The 19036-nt window shown below is 61.3% G+C and overlaps 2 protein-coding genes across 2 annotated transcripts; one reads left to right on the top strand and one right to left on the bottom strand.

Moving 5' to 3' along the window:
• Positions 1 to 741: 741 nt before the first annotated feature.
• On the bottom strand, positions 742 to 4655 carry B3GALT6 (beta-1,3-galactosyltransferase 6). The gene has a single exon (XM_086715341.1). The coding sequence runs from the start codon at positions 4417 to 4419 to the stop codon at positions 3430 to 3432; it is 990 nt and encodes a 329-aa protein (XP_086571467.1). The 5' UTR covers positions 4420 to 4655; the 3' UTR covers positions 742 to 3429.
• SDF4 (stromal cell derived factor 4) lies at positions 4638 to 18667 on the top strand. Its single transcript, XM_086715340.1, has 7 exons — positions 4638 to 4765; positions 7851 to 8203; positions 11772 to 11908; positions 12407 to 12520; positions 16321 to 16479; positions 16818 to 16993; positions 18058 to 18667. The coding sequence occupies exons 2-7, from the start codon at positions 7899 to 7901 to the stop codon at positions 18232 to 18234; spliced, it is 1068 nt and encodes a 355-aa protein (XP_086571466.1). The 5' UTR covers positions 4638 to 4765; positions 7851 to 7898; the 3' UTR covers positions 18235 to 18667.
• Positions 18668 to 19036: the final 369 nt, after the last annotated feature.

Below are 19036 nucleotides of genomic sequence, written 5' to 3'. Positions count from 1 at the left end.
TTTCTGAAGTTTCGACATTTTCTAGTCCTGGAACCTTGGCCAAAGTGCTCAGTCTCTATGCCCTGTCTCTTCCTCTTTCTCAGGAAAATGAAGGGGCCGTTGCCAGGGCTGCACGCCAGCCCGCAGAAGTGCTGAATGCAGGCGTTGGCGTGTTATCCTGGTGTCCCGACAGCTCGCGTCCTCCCCTGACACCTGCTCTCCACGTTGGCCCCGGGGGAGGGAGGGGCGGGGCCGGGGCCCTCCATGAGAAGAGGGGCACCACTCGAGGTGGTGCTGGGTGGCCCATGCCCCTCCGGGCCTGATGCTCTCTGCCAGTGTGGGCTGACAGCCACTTAAAGAGAGACTGGTTTGGCTGGGAGAGAGTGGGCTGTCCTGTGTCCCAAACCCCCAGTAAAAACCAGTTCGGTGGTCTGACTCCCCATCTCCCAAGAGCCTACCGTCTCCTGGGCCCTGGGCCGGCGTTGGGCTCAGCCACTGGCCTTTAGGACACACGTGTCCCGGTGGTGTGCAGCCTGCAGTGTGTGGCTCAGTGGGCGGGAGGTGCAGTCTGGGGGGGGGGGGGGGCCACCCTGACCTGGAGAACCCGCCAGCCAGGGCGGGCTCTGTCCGTGGGCCCCAGTATTGCCGGCAAGGTGATGGCTGAGGGTCACTCCAGGAAGGGACCCCTGGCCATCAGATCGAACGTGTGGTCTGAATCCTGACGTTACAACTGCAGTAATGATGCGCACAGTCAGCCCAGGAGAGGGTTTGTTCTGTATGGAAATTTAATGATTTCGGCTGAACAATAGGAAGTTTCCATTTTTGTCAAAACTGGTTGCATACTGGCACCTTCACGTGATTCAAGCGAATGCTCAGTCTCGTAGGTCCCCCTCGCCTCAAGAGACACGTCTGGGTTTTTAGATTTTTTACAAGGAGGCCTTGGACATGGCTGCCATGCTGCCTTCCCATGGGGTGTGCTCTGGAGGAACCGGACACTACAGCAGGACTGCAACGCAGGGCAGGGATCAGAGGTCCACCCCTGGGCTCGGAGCCTGGCTCTGCCCCCGGCACGTGGGTGCCGGCAAGCTGTCTGCAGAAGGACGGACACGGGCACACGCCAACTCCTCCGACGATCCCGACGTTCACACAACACGTTCAGGTGAAAAAGGTCGGCAGGGTCCCATTCTGCTCACCCCGGTGTCCCCAAACCTGGCTCCTCTTGGGAACCCTTGTCCTGTGAACCAGGTGTTCACAGGGGGAAGGTCAGTCCTGGCTCGAACTGGCCAATCAGAAAGCCGACGTTCACCTTGTAATCAGAATTTGTCAGATCTTGGGACCTCTCGGCCCGGCTTCCACCTTCTAAAGGTAGGAGAATCGCAACCACAAGACCATCCCCTGCTTCCTTCTGGCCCAAGACTCCAAACTCCGGATATCCTTCTACCTTTCAACAAAAATAACCCAAACCTGCCGCTGTGGACTACGTCCCCCCAAACTCAGACTGAAGCCTCAACTTCCAATGTGATAGTATCTGGAGGTGGTGGTAGCTGAGGTCATGCGGGTGGGCCCTCTGGTGGGATCAGCGTCCTTGTAAAAAGAGACACCAGGCACTCGCTTCGGCTCTCTCCCGTCACAAGGCCGTGGTGAGAAGGCAGCCGCCTGCAGGCCGGGAAGAGGGCCCTCACCACCCAGCCCAGGTGGGGCGGATCACATGTGATTTTAGAGCCTGCAGACTGTGAGGGACACACATCTGTGGCATTTTGTTACCTCGGCCCAAGCTAAGACGCCCGCTCTTACGATCCATGGCCCGAGAACACCAGAGAGTGGCAGGTCAGAGGTCTGTGCCTTCTGTTTGCGTTGCCCGAGGTGCACTGCGGACACTGGCCGCGTGGCCAGGCTCCCCAGACGGCAAACCCAGGTCAGACCCCAGAAGAGCTCTGTAGGACCACACACCACTGCACCGGGAGGGGCTCGCGGCTGTCCCGGAGCCTCTCTGTTTGACTTCTGTGACGGTCACAGCGCTCACTTTCACATTTAATGGGGAAAAATGGGAGCCCGAGTGTCCGAGGATGTGTCCAGGTTTGAGAGGGGTGATCGGTCAGGGGGGCGGTGCACGTAAATGCGTTCTGTCTCCAAAAGGACGCGGCAGCCGGCGAAGCCTTTCTAAAGACAGAACGGACACCTCACCGATACTTTCAAGGGTTCAGATTCCTGGAACTTGGACCCAGAGTCTAAAATAACAGATGTGCATGTGAGGAACACTTTGGCCTGCACGGCCGTGAGGAAGCCTTAAAAGGAGTCTTTTCAGAAAGAGACAATGGGACTGACTTTCCAGGGTCAACTAAAAAGAGAAATGGGCAATTTTAGAATTCTTCCACATTTAAACACACATGCAGCAACGAGCCTACAACTCAAGCTGTAAAAACAGATTAATCCACAAATTCCAAGTTCTGATAGAAAAGTCTTCCCTTAAATAATTTAAAAAATATACTGAGACCCACACGCTCCCAACTTAAAACTCTTATCTACACGAATTTACAATATTTATAAGTCACAGACTCGCGCCGAAGCACACTGATCACAGATTCACTTTGGAGCAACACAGACCAAAACACCACTGAGGCTGTGAAACAGTGACACCAAGTGTAAACCCTAGACTTGCACACGACGAATGATACCGACACGAAACACAGAAGCAGGTAACCTAACTCGATACGGCTACAGCAATTCGGATGAAAAGCCACTGGAGTGCGTCGCAGCGAAGGTGCAACATGCAAGGGCCCGAGGGTCAGATCCCTGCAGCCGCGGCTCTCTGGGCAGTGATTTCCTACGTGGACGGTCACCACAGGATGCAGGACAAGGCACAGTCCCCACCCCTGAACGAGTCCAGATTCTTTCTCTGTGGTCAGGTCCGCAAGTGCCCGTCAGCTCCAGCCTCTCGCTGCTGCTGGCCCCTACGCCGGGAGAAGGACAGGCCCGGGCGCGGCGGCAAAGCCCTGCCAGCTCGCCCAAAGCTGGGCGTCTTCACAGCCAGGCCGAGCAAGGCTGAGATCCAGGGACCCGACGTTTCTACCTGGACGTAAGGTGCTGCCCTGGCAAGTCCCAGGGGCCTCCCAGGCCCAGAACAAGATGCTCCCGAGCGAGGCCCGGTGGCGGCCGCTGGGGTGCACGGCCCTGGGCGCGCCCACCGGAGCTGGGACCTGCGAGCTGTCCGCCGCCGCTTGGCGTCTGCCTGAAAACCCTACCGGTCGCCGCAGAAGCCAGATCCCCTTGAGGGCTGGGCTCCTTCCGGACACCCGGCCAGAACCCGTCAGCCGTGCCCGTGCAAGGCCGGCGGGAGGCCGCCTCAGCGGCTGCCTCACAGGGCCCTGAACGACCGTCGCGGCGGCGGCCGCCTTGGGGCCCCTGTGCCGGCCTCCGTGCGACTCGCGGCGGGTCGGCTGCGGCCGCAGCTCAGGGGATGCCCTCCTTCCTCTGACAGCACTGCGAGGGGGGCGCGGACCAGTCGTAGACGTAGGACAGGCGCAGCTGCACCTCCTGCCTGCACAGGCGGCCCTCCCGCATCAGCGTCTGGTGCTTCTCCAGCATGTCCTCCAGGCTCTGCTTGTGAGTCACCAGGTACTGGTTGCTGCAGCCGCGGGACTTGTACTCGGTGTCGAAGCGCGGGTCGTGCTCGCGCTGGACGTCCACCGGCGCCAGCCAGGCGCCCAGCGACACGTCCTCGCTGTGCCAGGCGCGCAGGTACTCGCGGCTGAGGCGCAGGTAGTGCACCAGGTCGGCCGAGAGCACGTAGCCGCCGCCCAGCGCGTAGGGCAGGTAGTAGTCACAGAGCTGCCAGGCGGCCTCGCGCCAGCGGCCCCCGGGCTTGACGCGGCCGCGGCCCGAAAAGAAGCCCCAGTAGAGGCGACGGCGACGCGCGGGTTCGCGCGCGCGCAGCTCGGCCAGCAGCGCGTCCAGCCGCGCGAACGAGTCGTCGTCGGCCTTGAGCACGAACTCGAAGGCCACGTGCTCGTCCAACCAGGACAGCATGGCCAGCACCTTGGCGGTGAGGTTCTCATACGCGTCGCGCAGCGCGGGCAGCAGCAGCAGGTCGCCGTGCCGCGCCTGCTCGCGCTCCAGGGCGCGCCGCTCCTCGGCGCCCAGGCCGCCCGTGCCCACGGCGAAGCGCGCCCACACGTCGCCCGGGCCGCCGCGCCGCGCCGCCGCCAGCCACGTGCCGCGGACCACGCTGCGCCGCTCGGCCGCCCGGGGCGCGCTGGCCACCAGCACGGCCAGGAAGGCGGCGGCGCGTGCGGGCCCGGCGGGCGGGGGGCCGCGGCCGGGCGGCGGGCGGGGGCCGTCCGCGGCGCAGCGGGCCAGGTAGAGCAGCCCGGCGCCGCAGAGCGCCAGGCCGCCCAGGGCCAGCGCCGTCCGGTGCCGCCACGCGCGCCGCAACAGCTTCATGGCGCGCGCGCGCGCACGGGAGGCGTCCGAGGCTCCGCGGCTGGCGCGCAGGCCGCGTCCCCCCGCGGCGGACGCGGAGGGCTACGGGGCGCCCGTCACGTGGGCTCCCGTCACGTGGGCACGCGCGCCCTTCTCGTTGGTTGCCTCGGGAGGGCCGCGCGGCCACTTCCGCCCAGGGCAAAGATGGCGGCGCCGGCGTCGTCACGGCGGGGTCGCGCCAGCGCGCGCCGTTCCTGGTCCGCCTCTTCCCGGAAGAAAGATGGCCGCGGCCTAGGCGCGTCCCGTCGGAGGCGTCACGGGCGCTCGGGCCCCGCTTGGCGGATCCTGGGCGAGGGGAGGGAGGCCGGTGAGTGAGGGCTCCGGGGCGGGGGGCGTCGGGAGACCCGCAGACGCGCCCTCGGGCCGCTGGACCCTGGGCTCCTGTCCTCTCCGCCCACACCGACGGATGCCGCCGGGGAACTGAGGCTGGGGGAGACAGGTCGGCAGGGGAGTGGGATGGACCCTGGTATTTACCAGCGAGGTGACTCCCTCTCCTAGTCTGTAAAAGGTGCCCTAATTGGTAGGGCTTGGTGAAGATTTGGAATGATGCGTGTAAAGCCCTTGATTTCCGGTTCAGTCAGTGGCAGGTGTTAGGAACACTCTTAGCGGGACTCCTAAAACCGGAACAGAGCTGTGAGAATAAGGTTCGCGTTTTTATCGGCAAGAGATCTAGTTTCGCCTGAACGGACACCCCAGGATGACCAAGAAGTGTCGCCTCCACTTAAGCTGGTCACCCTGGGGCGGCGTTAACACTCTCCCCTGACGTCGTTTCTAGAGGAGGGCGACTCCCTAGTCAAGGGGGCAAAGCCCCTGCCCTTTGAAATCCCATTCTGGTGGGGCAGGCAGGGGACGAGGAACTGAGCAGTTGACTGAGATATTCAGCCGCGCTGCTCCTTTTGTGCTTACCAAGATAGGTAACTGTCGTAAGCGGAGAGGAGGAAGTTTCACTGGACTTCCTGATGTCCGTTCAGTTATCTTGGCATTACTTTTTGTACAGAACGTAGTGTGCTACCCATGAAGATAAGCGGACAGTTGATTTTGCTCTTTCAAGGAGCAAAGTACAGCCTGTTTGGACACAGTGTGTTTTTATGGCCACAGTCAGGGAGAGTTACAGTAACGTCAGGGGAAAGTTCTCTGGGTTTGCACGACACTTTCCTAGCCAGGAGAGCTGGGACGCAGCACTGGAGTCACACTCCAGCAGGAAAGGAAACCGTCCTCAGCCATGGGAAGAAAACCCAGCATGAGCACCTGCGTCGGGGGCTCCCTACCTTGGTGGCCGCAGGCTCATACAGGTCTTGGCTTATGGCGCTGCATTTCCTCCCGGGCCCACCGTAAGGCCAGCGCCACTGGCATCTCCTTGGCACCTGTGCAGAGCATCTCCTCTTGGTTTAATACCCCCGTGACCTGCTTGCCAGAGCTGTGGGTTCCTTGCCAGGCACCACTTCCTCGTGGTCTGTTTACATACAGTCCTGTTGGTTTTGAGTCACGTGCCCTGTTCTGTTCCCATGGGCCCTGTGTTTTTATCGTGCGCTCTTTTGCGCTGACGTGTCCAGGAACGTGCATATTGCGATGTGGCAGAAATAGCTGTATGTGTTCGCTCACTTCTGTGGAGTGCCTGCTGGGTGTAGACGGTGTGACGGCCGTTGGATGGCGACGTGGGGGAGGGTGTGGCGTTCCAGTAGATGTGATTGAAGGGCAGTCACAGCACAGAGAGCACCATGGGGCAGCTGGCGGGCGCTCGTGCCCGTGGGGAGATCGCAGGCCCCAGAGGCCTGGGAAGAGGGACGTTTGCCACCCTGTGAGAGGCCCTCCCTCAGAGGGGTGAGACAGGTGAGGTGAGAGAGCAAGGGCTTGTCGAAGGGCCCAGACGGTGCGCAGCTTCAGAAGGTTAATGCATCAAGGCATCACGTGTCGGGAGAGTAATGCTGGTGAGGAGCAGGTAGCCTCAAAGGGAAGCATCGAGGAAGCAGGTGGTGGCATCTGCTAGTGCCCCCGGACCAGCCGGGGCTCGAGCTGTGTGCCCTCAGGCTGGGGTGTGGTGGCTGTGCTGCTGGCCAGCATAGGCAGGCGCTGTACCTCCTGAGCCCCATATGCCCCAGCTTGGCGGCGGGAGGGCACCCTGGCCTGTGGCCAGTGTGTCCAGGGCCACCGCCGCTGGGCCCTGGGTACTGGCGGCTTCCCTCTGCCGCTCCTCCCTGGAAAGACTGCCGGAGGAGGTGAGGGTCTCAGCTGCACCTGCGAGGACCGGGTTATGTCAGGGGCAAGAAGGAGCTGGAGCCTTCTTTGGGAAGTGTGGAATGCAAGTGTCCGTGGGAAGTGGAGTGGGCAGCACTGTCCCAGCGCCAGCCAGAAGGGAATCTGGAGGCACCCGGAGGGTGAGGGAAAGCAGGAGGGCCCAGGCAAAGGAGCAGATATGGGAGGAGGCTGGGATGGCCGAGTGCTAGGCGTGAGTGCTCGTGGCCCCGGGATCTTTAACGTGGTGACACGGATGGGAAGGTGGCCTTGTTTCATCGTTGCCAGGCCCAGGCATACCTAGGACGACAGACTTCCTGGTGCACCAGTCTTGGTCCTGTGTGAACACGAGCAAGGATGTGTGCACACACGTGCACGTATATGTGGGTGCACACGTGTAGGTGTGTATACACAAACACCTGTACGTGCATGGGCATGGACATGCGCACACTTACGCGTATCTGTCTTGTGCACGCATGTGCGTGTATGCGTGTGTTTGTGTACGTGTGTGCACATCTGCAGAGGTCACGGGGGTGGGAAGGTGGGAAGGGGCTGGTGCCCTGCTGGGCGGGTTTGGGCGTTTGCACTGGCACCAGGCTCAGCTCTCACAAAGCCTCAGGGTGGGGAAGGGGCTGCTGGGTGTTCCTGTTACATCGGGGAAACTGAGGCAGGGGAGGTCAGGTAGCTTAGCCAAGTTCACAGAGCTCATAAATACTGAATTGGGATTCGGAGAGTGAATTACCACGTCCCTGGGGTCAGTGTCGATGGCGGGAGGGGTGGAGAGAGACTGTTCTGGGAACGCCTGCTGTAGGCATTGAAAAGGGGCAGGTTTAGTGGTGCTGGGCAGCCCTTGAGATGGGGCAGCTTTACGTGAGTAGGAGGGAGAAGGGCCGGAAATCCAGCATCTTTGGAAAAGGAAAAAGTAGCACGTCTAGTACGGAACCCGTCAACCCAGAGCTTCTATTTCACGTCGCAAGTAAACGCTTCTTCAGTGAAGTATTTGCTGAGGCTCCCCTGGACGATGGCTGTGTTCTCTTCGTAGACCATTAACGTTGGGGTCTGGCAGCCCTGGGCGGTTGGCCTTCTGCAGCGTCTGGGGTGGCGGGAAGGCTGTGACCCCGGGCCTCGCTTCCTCACCTGTCCCGCCCCTCTCTCCCCAGCTCCTGGCCACACTTGCGGGACATCCCGAAGTCCGGACCCAGGTGGCCATGGCGTCCAGGCGGGCTTCCCTCCGTGGCCTGGTGTCTCACTGCCTCTGGCTGTTGGGGGTCGTCCTGCTGATGGATGTGTCTGCCCGGCCTGCCAACCACTCATCCGCTCGGGAGAGGGCAGGCAACAGGGAGGAGCGGGAGATCCTGCCCCCGGACCACCTGAATGGGGTGAAGCTGGAGATGGACGGGCACCTCAACAAAGACTTCCACCAGGAGGTCTTCCTGGGGAAGGACACGGAGGGGTTCGAGGAGGACGCGGAGCCACGGAGGAGCAGGAGGAAGCTGATGGTCATCTTTTCCAAGTAGGCGCCCAGGCCTGGGGGACGGGGGGCTGTTAGAGTCCGACTGATTTGCTCACCCGGCACATACTGTGGCCCAAGCCCAGGCGGGTCGCATGCTGGGCCTGGGTGGGGTCCCCGGGTGTCAGGGGCCCAGTGCCTCAGCACGTGCCTGGTGAGTTCCAGGCTCCCACGGTATTGGTAACGTGGTGGCACAGTCTTGTGCCAGGACCCAGGATTCGTGGCTCTCGGTTCCAGGAGGGAGACTGAGAGGAGCTGGGACGTGGGGCTGACTCTCTTGTGGGAGCCGCTCTGAGCGCACACAGGTATCACACGGGCCGTGGACACACACACAGGCCACACGCGCTGGCTGCGAGCACACACAGAGGTCACGTGGCCTGGGGCTTTGGAACCTCTGAGGGAGGTGAGGGGCCTCGCGGCTGGGGCCTGAGCTCAGGGGGAGGCCCTGGGCAGTTGGACTGGGCTTTGTTTCTTGAGCCCACTAGCCTCAGCTTCCTTGTCTGTGAAGGGGGTTGTTGAGAGCCCCGCTTTCCCAGGCGTGGTGAGAACGAAGTCCCGGGACCTGCTGTGTGCTTGCCGTCTACTCGCAGGACGGGACGGGGCGGGATGAGGGCGGAGCACAGGTGGCGGGCAGCGGGGCTGAGGGGCGTGGTGGGTTTTGCCCGTGGGTGGGTGGGAGGAGACCGGGCAGCTGCAGGTGGGGGCAAGGAAGGACGGGCGGGTGGGATGCTCCTGCAGGCCGAGCGGAGACGTCAGGAGCCCCGGTCACTGAGCGGGGCTGAGGGGGAGCAGCCAGCAGGCGTGCGTCTGTCCTCGGCGTCGAAGGCCAAGTCTGGGCGCTGGGTGACAGATTCAGAGAGAGGACCGTGGCCAGACCAGGGCCTGGGGGGGTTCAGAGGTGAGGAGAAAGGAGAAGCCGCCAGAAGGCTGTGGCGAGAGAGGGCGTCGCTTTCCCGCACGGCCCCCTCCGACGCCGCCCTGGAGGACGGTGATGGTCAGCTGTGCATCAAAGCCTCGTCCAGCGTACGGATTTTATCACTGTCGTCCGGAGTGAGCTTTGCTGCTTCCAGGGAGCAGAGGAAAGCTGGGGACCGAGCCACCGGTGGCAGGTGGCTTCTTCTTGGTGGTCAGATGGGGGCCGACCCACAGAAGGCAGCGAGGTCGGCGTGCCCGTTCTTTCCTCTCCATGGTGCCCTGGTGGGGTTTCCCTGGATGGGTGGTGCTGAGAGATGTGGACCCCGGAGGCCCGCTGGTGTGAGGTGCTCTGTGCACAGGGTGCGGGGGTGGGGGTGGGGGCAGGGGGAGCAGCAGGTGGGCTGCCCGCTGGGGGCAGTCCGTCGGTGGGCTGGCCGAGACCGAGGACAGAGGTGGGCGCTGGTCGTGACTCGGCTCCTGCAGAGGGCGCCGGGCTCTTCCCGGGAGTCTGTCGGGAGTACCCACCCCTACACTGAGAACCGCCTTCCCGGCAGCCTGGGGAGGGTGGGCCGCACCACTTGGTGGGCCAGGGGCGAAGTGTATGCCCACAGCTAGTCTTTGGGCTAAAAACCTGGTCCAGGGGATCTACCCAGGCCTGCCCTGGGCATTCTCGGGAGAGAGGGCGGCCCCACCCTGGGTCCTGAGGTCCCTGGGGTCCCTGGGGTCCCTGAGGGCCCTGATGGGGTCCCTGGGAACTTTGAACCTGTGACTATCTTGCCTGTTGTGAGACCTTCCATCCGAACAGGTTCAAACTCAGCTGTTGAAGCAGCAGTGGGTTCTTCCTGGCCTGGCTTCTGTGCCTTAGAGCCCTTGGCACTTTTTCGTGTTCGGGGGCCTGGGGGGTCTGGTGGATGGGCCTAGGGCTCTGGGAGGGAGGGGCCCCAGGGGGGCCAGGCAGGGCCTACTGGACAGGTGATGGCAATGGGGCAGAATCCAGAGAGGGTGGGATGTCGCCCAGAGACTCAGTGCCAGGAGCAGGTGCGTGACACCGGACAAGGTTCCGAAGGAGCAAGGCGCGCAGTGGGGAGGCGGGACTCTTTCCTGCTGTGCGCACACCTTAAGTGTTGAGGGTTGGTTCTTTAGCCGGTTGGCACATAGGTGGGCATGGGTACAGAGCGATACCTAGGAGTCTGGTGCCACAGCCAGGCCGGGGCCACGGGGGCTGGCGTGTGCTCAGAGCCCCTTTGGCGTTGGGCCCCACCCGCATCTCACACCTGGCAGGGCTCTGAGGGCCGGGTGTGCGGATGTCCGTGTGGAGGTGGGGGCTTCCCGGCCACACCTGGGTGCCCGCTGGCCTGTGTGCCTGGAGCCACGAGGGGCCTGCAGTGTGGAGAGGCGGGCGCTTGCTCAGGGGTCATGATGCTAAGGTCACATCACCTGAAGTGCAGAAAACCAGACCGGCAGCCGCGTTGCCTCCTGGGAGGACAGTGTCCGTGGGCTCACACGCTGCCTGCCCTTCAGTCTCTCTGAGGGGTGGCTGTCTGCTCTCGCTTGTCATGACCTTGACAGTTTTGAGGGGGACCGCACAGGTGTTGTGTCGAATGTCCCTCGTTTCGGGTTTGTCTCTTGTGTTTTCTCATGGTCAGAGGGGGGTTGTGGCTTGGGGAAAGGACACTCCAGAGGCGAGGTGGCCCTCTTGTCACATCCTATCAGGGGGTCCTGTTGGCCGGTCACCTGGTTCGGGTGGTGCCTGCCGGGTGTCCCTCCTGTCTTCCTGGGCAGCAGCCACTCAGTGAGGCGGTCTCCCTGCGGGGCTGGGGACGAAGCTGTGCCTCCCTCCCGGGACCGGGGGGTGGGGGGCGGGGGGCGGCGGGGAAGAACCGCTGTAGTATTTGGAATTCTGGAGGGAGGAGTCCTGTCTCTCCCACGAGCTCACGTTTATCAGCGGTCCCCTCCACCAGCAGGGACTCCTGGATGTGTGTCGTGTACTTGGGGTCCAGTCCCGCACTGTGTTGTTTTGCCCTGGCCGTTGGGGGCTCTTTCATTTGCTTGTTTCGGGGGCACCGCCTTACTTTGTGGCCCTGCCGGGGGCTCCAGGTTCATCTCGTCGTGTGCCCGCCTCAGCCGCAGCGGCAGCCACGTCTCCAAGGAGCCCTGGTGTCTTTTACTGAAGGACGGTGTTTAGAAGCCAGGACCTGGGCACTGGTGTGTGTCTTGCTGCAGCTGTCGCGGCCTGAGGTCTTGTTGGCGGACGCAGTTAGATAACGTGTGCGTGCGTACCAACGTGTGTATACGTAGGTGTGTTAACTCACGCACACGCGTGCTAATATGTGTGCATTTGTGTGCACTAGGTGGTGCATACGCGTGAGCATCGCTGACTCGTGTTTGCACAGTGGCGGGCTGGCCCACGCACACACGTGGACGCGTGCTTGCGCCTCAGCTAGCCGTCTGCTTCATCAGCTAGCCGTCTGCACCCGCGTATGAAGCGCGACCCCGCTCTGGCTTCGCGGCTCTGGTTCGGGCCTCGGCGTCTGCCACGAGCAGGGTCCCAGTCCATCCACCCCAGCGTGTCCCTGTTCACGGTGGTGGAGTCCATCGGTCCACCTGTGCTTCCGGGTTCCAGAGGCCTCGTGTGACATTGCCCCTCTGCCCGCAGGGTCGACGTGAACACCGACCGGAGGATCAGCGCCAAGGAGATGCAGCACTGGATCATGGAGAAGACGGCAGAGCACTTCCAGGAGGCCATCGAAGAGAGCAGGGTGCACTTCCGTGCCGTGGACCCCGACGGCGACGGTATGGCCGGCAGGGCTCGGGCTGCCAGGAGGGGGCGGTGCGCAGAGGGCAGGGGTGGGGGTGGGGGGGCGCCCGCTGATGCTGCCCGCGAGACCGCCCTCCCGGCTCCCGTGTCCTCCGCTGGTGAGGGCAGGGCGGGGTGCAGGGGGTGGGCCGGGGCTTCGGGCTCCCCTGCTTCTGCTCCTTCGGTTGCCTGACGTCTGAAAACGGTTACATACCTCTTCTCGCGTATTTATCCTTTACCATTTCTTTGAAGTTCGCTTATTTATTTTGAGAGAGACTGCGCAAGTGAGGAGGGGCAGAGAGAGAGAGACAGAACCCCCAGCAGGCTCTGTGCTGACGGCTCAGCGGGGCTTGAACTCACGAACCATGGGATGGCGACCTGAGCTGGAACCGAGAGTCGGACACTTAACTGATGGCGCCGGCCAGGCTCCACTGCTCACGTCTTTGTAAAACTGTCCGTCGTCAAACACCCTAACGGTTGGTCTTTGCTTCTAGGCCGTGTGTCGTGGGACGAGTATAAGGTGAAGTTTTTGGTGAGCAAAGGGCACAACGAGAAAGAAGTCGAGGAGAAGATGAAGAACGGCGAGGAGCTGAAGGTCGACGAGGAGAGTGAGCGCCCAGGCCCTGCCGCAAGCCCGCGAGGGGGACCCCAGCCGGGGAGAGGGCGGGTCTGGGCCAGGAGGAGGGCCCGCAGGGTGAGGCAGGAGGGGCACAGAACTCTGCCCGCCCCTCAGCCTTTCACAGACATGCCTTTAAAACCTCAGGGACAGAAGCTCGGTGCACTAGGGTGTTGGCCAAGTTCTAGAGCGCGGCCGGAGAACACTGGCGCCTTTCCCTAGTGACTGCCTTCTGCTCCGCCACCCCGTCCCACCTGGGGGCCCCTGCGGGGCCCAGCATATCCTGTTCCTCCTCCACTCAGTGGGTCACCGTCCCCACCCTTGTCCCACGGTGTCTTCTCTTGGTGGATGCGCAAGCGTGGGAGTTTCTCTGCGGCATCTTTCTGCCTGTGACACGGTCTCTCACGTGTCTGCCGGCTGTGCTGGTGAGTGTGCTGGTGGCCTCTGCTTTGTGAAGGGTGCCGCTGTGTCCCCTGGGCCACAGGTGTTCACTGCTGTTGTGTCTCCAGATGAACGGTGGGCCCTCTTGTCTGTGCCAGTGTTTGTGTATCTAGGCCTGGACCCCTGTGTCCTGTGTCGGGACTGCAGCCATACCTTCTCTCTGTTTGATTTTCCCTTTAGTCTTTAATCCCGATTCCCCGTGTTCCTTGCGGGTGTGCAGGGAAGTGATGGCCTTTCTGCGTTAACCTTCGTCCTGTGGTCTTGATACGATTGCCTAGTGGCTCCAGGAGTCTTTGTCAGCTCTTCCGGATTTTCTCTACAGGCAGGGCAGTTGTGACATCTGTGAGCCAAGACCGTTTATTTCCTCCTTCCCAATCTGGGTATCTTTAACTTCCTTTTTTTCTTTTTTGTTTTTAACTAATTTTTAAAGTTTGTTTCTTTATTTTGTAATGTTTGTTTACCTTAGAGAGAGAACGCACACACAAATGTGGGGAGGGCGGTGGGGGTGGGGCAGAGGATCTGAAGTGGGCTCTGTGCTGCCAGCACAGAGCCTGATGCAGGGCTCAGACTCATAAACCTCGAGATCATGACCTGAGCCAAAGTCAAGAGTCAGCTGCTTAACCAACTGAGCCACCCAGGCGCCCCTTTAATTTCCTTTTCTTATCTTACTGAGTTGGCCGGAACTTCCAGTACAGTGTTGAAAAGCATCTTTCTCTTGTTCTGATCTTCGAGGCAAAGTGTCAAGTTTCTCACCATTAAGCATGATGTGAGCTGTAGGTTTTTTGTAGATGTTCTTTGTCAAGTTGAGGAAATTCTAATCTGTTCCTGGTTTGCTGGAAGTTTGGATCATAAATGGGTGTTGGATTCTGTGTAATGCTTTTTCTGTGTTGATAAGGTCATGTGGTTTTTCTTCCTCATCCTGTTGATGTGATGGTTACATTAATTGATTTTTGGATGTTCAACCAGCCATGCATACTTGGGGTAACTCCCACTTGGTCGTAGGATATAATTCTTGTGTTTCTGGATTCAATTTGCTGATACTTTGTGGGGCATTTAAAAAAATTTTTTTTTCTAATGTTATTTATTTTTGAGAGAGACAGAGACAGAATGTGAGTGGGTTAGGGGCAGAGAGAGCGGGAGACACAGAATCCGAAGCAGGCTCCAGGCCCCGAGCTGTCAGCACAGAGCCCGACATGGGGCTCAAACTCACAAGCTGTGAGATCGTGACCTAAGCTGAAGTCAGACGCTCAACTGACTGAGCCACCCAGGCGATGTGGGGCATTTTTGCATGAGAGACACCAGTCTGTAGTTTCCTTTTCTTGCAGGGTCTGGTAGTGTCTGAGTTCCCAGCCTTCCAGCTGTCTCCTTGGGGGTCACCTGTCACGGGCACCTCGTTAATGTCTCATACCTTTATTTTTCCTGCTCAGTCTGTTCCTGGAGCACGTGTTACTCAGCAGAGTCTCAAGTTAAACAGTGAGGAGGCTCCTGAATGCGCTCCGACGCCAGTCGGCCTTTCCCACTTCCCAGGACGTCATCCAGAATTTTAGTTCTGTCCTTTTTAAACCCTGTTCCTTGGATGTTACTATTTTTTTCTGAATTGGTTGTTTGCCTTTTTTTTTTTTTTTTTCAACGTTTTTATTTATTTTTGGGACAGAGAGAGACAGAGCATGAACGGGGGAGGGGCAGAGAGAGAGGGAGACACAGAATCGGAAACAGGCTCCAGGCTCTGAGCCATCAGCCCAGAGCCTGATGCGGGGCTCGAACTCACAGACCGCGAGATCGTGATCTGGCTGAAGTCGGACGCTAAACCGACTGCGCCACCCAGGCGCCCCTTGTTTGCCTTTTTCATATCTGTTTGTGTTTTGTGTTCCCACGGTTTGTCCTGCGGTTCCGGCTGTTCCCTGAAGGTGTAATTTGGAGGTGTCTGGGCATCCTGGGGGGCCTCTGCCCTCTTGCCAGCATTGGTGATTTGGCATCAGCTTCTGGGGTGGCCGCTGGGGTGTGGGCCGCAGGCCCCCTGTCCCTGCCTGCTCTCGGGAGCTAGTCTGTCTTCAGCGCCTTTCCTTTGGCCATGTCTGGGGTCAGGGCTGTCCTCCAGGGGTGTGAGTTCTGTCACCTCAGCACGTGTCTTCAAGGCCCCTGTTCCCTTCTTTAGTGTCGGTGGGGCACTGCAGGTGAGGAGCGGTGCCGAGGGTCTCGGAGGCCGGGGGAGGGTGGGCAGGGGCTCAGAGGTAGGCTTGGGGGTCCCCACGTGGTGGTCTGCCTCCTCGGGGGACCCTCACTCGGCAGGTGCCTGTGGGCTCACGGGCCTCCCTCCCTCCCGGCCTCCCTCCTTGTCCCTGCTTGTGGTCACGTTGCCGCAGTCTCTGTGTGTCGTCTTCTGCCGGGAGTCCTGCTGTTGGCTTCAGGGCCCACCTTGGGTGCCTGGTGACCTCATCTCAAGACCCTTAAGTGGTTATGGCTGCACAGACCTTTCTCCAGGTCAGGTGCTGTTGACAGCCTGCAGGCGAGTGTGTGCTAGCTAGCCCCTGTTTCTCTCGGCCCTGCACACGGGCAGGAGGGAGCCAGTCACCCCACCTCCCTTTAAGTGGATTCGCCATTCAGGGTAGGCCACCGTGGGATCTGGTGTTCATCAGAAGGCGCTAAGACTTGAGGCGACGGGTACTGTGTGGGATGCAGCTGTCTCCCCTGTTGTGATGTGCCAAGGCCCGGGAGTCCCTGTTCCTGGTGACGGTGGTGCGGTGCAGACACACCTCCTGCCTGAACCCTTCCTGCTCGCCTGGGCTCCAGCTGGACGGTCCTTGAGCCTGCGAGGCCACGGGCCTTCCCACGGAGGGAGAGCGGGGGTGTGGCAAGAGTGTGCGGGGGATGCTTGAGTCATATCTGGAAGCTGGGTTTTCCTCCGGAGCCCTGCCCTCCGTGTAAGGCGCACGTGAAACAGATGGAAAGGAACAAGGTTATGCTTTGTTCCTGTAGGTGCGCGGGGAGGGTGAGTCAGCCTCCACCGAGCTTTTCCATTTCTCCCGAGGAGCAAACAGCAGTAGTGAGCTGGGGTGGGGCTGTGTCTGGAGGAGGGTCAGCCCCTGTATTTGGTGGGGAGGATCTGTGTCCAGGGGCATATGTGTGTGTGTCTTGTGGGACCTGTGTCTGTGTCTTGGGAGGGTCTGTGTCTGGGGGCTTTGCCCCCTCTGCCTCCCTGAGGGCCGAGCTCTCCTTCGGGAGAGGGGCGCTAGGCCTCGCTTGCCGCAGCGTCCTGAGCCGGCCCTCCTCTGCGGGCAGCACACCTCAGAGCTTTCCTGGTGCGTGCAGGTGCCGTGGGGGCCTGGGTCCTCACAGATGTGCCTCTCTCAGCACAGGAAGTCCTGGAGAACCTCAAGGACCGTTGGTACCAGGCGGACAACCCCCCCTCGGATCTGCTGCTGACTGAGGACGAGTTCCTGTCGTTCCTTCACCCCGAGCACAGCCGTGGCATGCTCAAGTTCATGGTCAAGGAGATTGTCCGGGACCTGGGTGAGGCCTGGCCGGAGGCCCTGGCGCCCCCCGGGGTGGGGGTGGGGGTAGGGGCAGCTGGGCTGGAGGGCGGGGCCCACTGGCGCCTGCAGCGACTCTCCCGTCAGGGGTCAGCCTGGGGGTCTCGGAGGCTGTGTGGCCACCTGGTGAGGGAAGGCCAGGACTTGCCCTGGGCCGTCTGACTTCCACCAGGCTCCTGGGCACCTGTTTTGAGATGCGCCTGTTCTGCTTTAGGCTGAAAATTTGGCAGCAGACCTGTCTGATGGACTTTCTTCTGGGTGGGCCTGGGTGGCCCCGTGCTCACTTGGGGTCTGAGTGTCCACACCTCTGTCCTGCAGACCAGGACGGTGACAAGCAGCTCTCGCTGCCTGAGTTCATCTCTCTGCCCGCGGGCACGGTGGAGAACCAGCAGGGCCAGGACATCGATGACAGTTGGGTCAGAGACCGGAAAAAGGAGTTTGAGGAGCTAATCGACGCCAACCACGATGGGATCGTGACCATGGCGGAGCTGGAGGTGAGCGCAGGTGGTGGGGGGCGTGGGGGCGCCTCTGGGGTTGGGCTCAGGGCCCCGAGGCTTCCCGTGGGGCTGCAGTGGGAGGGAAGGCGGCACCGGTCTGGCTGTGGCCGGTCACTTAGTGGCACCTAGAAGCGGGCTCCCTCAGGGGTGGGGGTCCACCCCACCAGCCTGGTCGCCTTTGGCACTCACAGGGGATTCGAGCGGGGTGCCTGTGCCTGCCCCTGGTCAGGGTGCCCCCTGGTTGGGGTGTCTGGGTGTCTTGGCCTCTCGAGGCTCCAAGAAGCCGCTCCCCAGTGGGCATCTGGCTGGACGCTGGGGCCGTGGGCCACGTTGGAACCCACCATCTTCCCCCGAAGTGTTTTCACTGGTGCCGTGTAGGCTTGTTTCCCCATTGCTGTATGACTCGTTCGTCGCACATCAGAATTCTCTGCTCCCTTGCTGATAGCTGGAGGACGGACACTGTGGTTCAGGGGTCGAACGGTGGCTGATTTGGTCCATGTTTCCGCCTGTGTCCGTGCCCCGCACGCCCCACTGCCAGGCCGCGGGTGGCCACTCAAAGCTTCTTGCGCTCCAAGAGAGCTCCCCTCCCTCCCTCCCGTGGTGGGGGCTCCCTGGCGAGGACGGGGAGGCAGTGAATCTCCTGCACCCACACAGGCGAGGCTCCCTGGCCATGAGCCACTTCCAGCCTGGTGTGTGCCTTCCAGAACATTCAGGAACACGCCGCCATCCCCTTCCTGCTGCTTCTGTGCTATCAGCCATTGGGGGGGCGAGGGGGGGCGGGGTTTAAACAAGGACTTGCTCTTTGTAGCTGGTTAGAGGGTTCCAGCCTTGCTGCTGCTGCCTGAGGCACAAGGTGCTGACCTCGCTGACCGGGTGTCCGTGTGGGGCGGGGGCGTCCACCTCGGTGGGGACTCTCAGCCGTGTCACCACGCGCGGACTTTGGGCGCCATTGTGACAGTGGCATCTGAGGTCCAGGGGTCCCAGTGCCGCCGGGGAGCGGGCGGGCCAGGGGGGCCCTGGCGGCCAGGGCCGCGCTGACGCAGTGCCCGCGACCACCGTAGGACTACATGGACCCCATGAATGAGTACAACGCCCTTAACGAGGCCAAACAGATGATCGCCATCGCCGACGAGAACCAGAACCACCACCTGGAGCCCGAGGAGGTCCTCAAGTACAGCGAGTTCTTCACGGGCAGCAAGCTGATGGACTATGCCCGCAACGTGCACGAGGAGTTCTGAGCCCGAGCCCCCCGCCGCCGCCCGCCCCTCCCGGAAGCCTCCCTCCCTCCTGCCGCCCTCGGGCCCCGGGTCCAGGCTCCTCGAAGTTGTGCTCGAGCAGGCCGGAGCCCCCGAGGCGCGCCACGGGCCGGCCGCCCCTGTGCGCGGGGCCCCACGTGCTGCCACGTGTCACTTCTGGGAAGCGGGTGCCGTCGTGCGAGAGCACGGACCGCAGTGGCGCCCTGCGGGCTCACCACACCTGTGGGAAGTAACGCGGCTCCTGCCGCCTCCTTAAAGACCGAGCGGTGGAGCTCGTGCTCGAATGTGCTGCCGGTGGCCAGTGGCTGGGGGTGCCTGCCCTTCCGAGCGGAGGACGCTCGGTCTCCGAAAACACAAACACTTGTGACAAGAATCTTATGAATTTACTTTAAAATATAGTTGCCTTTTTCTCCCAGCTTCTTTTTTTTTTTTTTTTTTTTTTTTGAAGCCCATACAATGATTTTGGAACGTTTGTGGCTAGGTGGCTTCCACTTAGCGCTTTTGAGGTGGGCGATTTGGTGAGAACAGAGAGTTTGGTCAGGCAGGTGCGGGAAGGACCAGGGTCCCGGGTGGGGCTGCATGTGACAGATGTGTTTACCGACAACGGGGACCTCTGGGAGCTCGTGGGAGATGGCTTTCACAGGAAGCCAAGGGTGTGGGCTACAGATTTAAAGTCAGGAGCCTGAAGCCTGGGCCTGGGTGAGACCCCCTGGGAGGGACTGGGGGGGGGGGGGGGCAAGGGAACCGGAGTTCCTGGTAGAAAGGGAAGATCTGAGAACAAGCC

The sequence above is a fragment of the Puma concolor genome, chromosome C1, assembly GCF_028749965.1.
Source record: "Puma concolor isolate L17-30 chromosome C1, mPumCon1.1.hap2, whole genome shotgun sequence".
In the NCBI taxonomy this organism is placed as follows: Eukaryota; Metazoa; Chordata; class Mammalia; order Carnivora; family Felidae; genus Puma; species Puma concolor.
The sequence above is the reverse complement of the archived record's forward strand: the minus strand, read 5'-3'. Positions and strand labels throughout refer to the sequence as shown.

Excerpts from the sequence above, each read along its gene's own strand:
- B3GALT6 (XM_086715341.1), bottom strand. The coding sequence starts at position 4,419 with ATGAAGCTGTTGCGGCGCGCGTGGCGGCACCGGACGGCGCTGGCCCTG.
- SDF4 (XM_086715340.1), top strand. The coding sequence starts at position 7,899 with ATGGCGTCCAGGCGGGCTTCCCTCCGTGGCCTGGTGTCTCACTGCCTC. Across the intron at positions 16,480-16,817 it reads GGAGATTGTCCGGGACCTGG|ACCAGGACGGTGACAAGCAG; the intron begins GTGAGGCCTGGC and ends TCTGTCCTGCAG. Across the intron at positions 16,994-18,057 it reads TGACCATGGCGGAGCTGGAG|GACTACATGGACCCCATGAA; the intron begins GTGAGCGCAGGT and ends CGACCACCGTAG.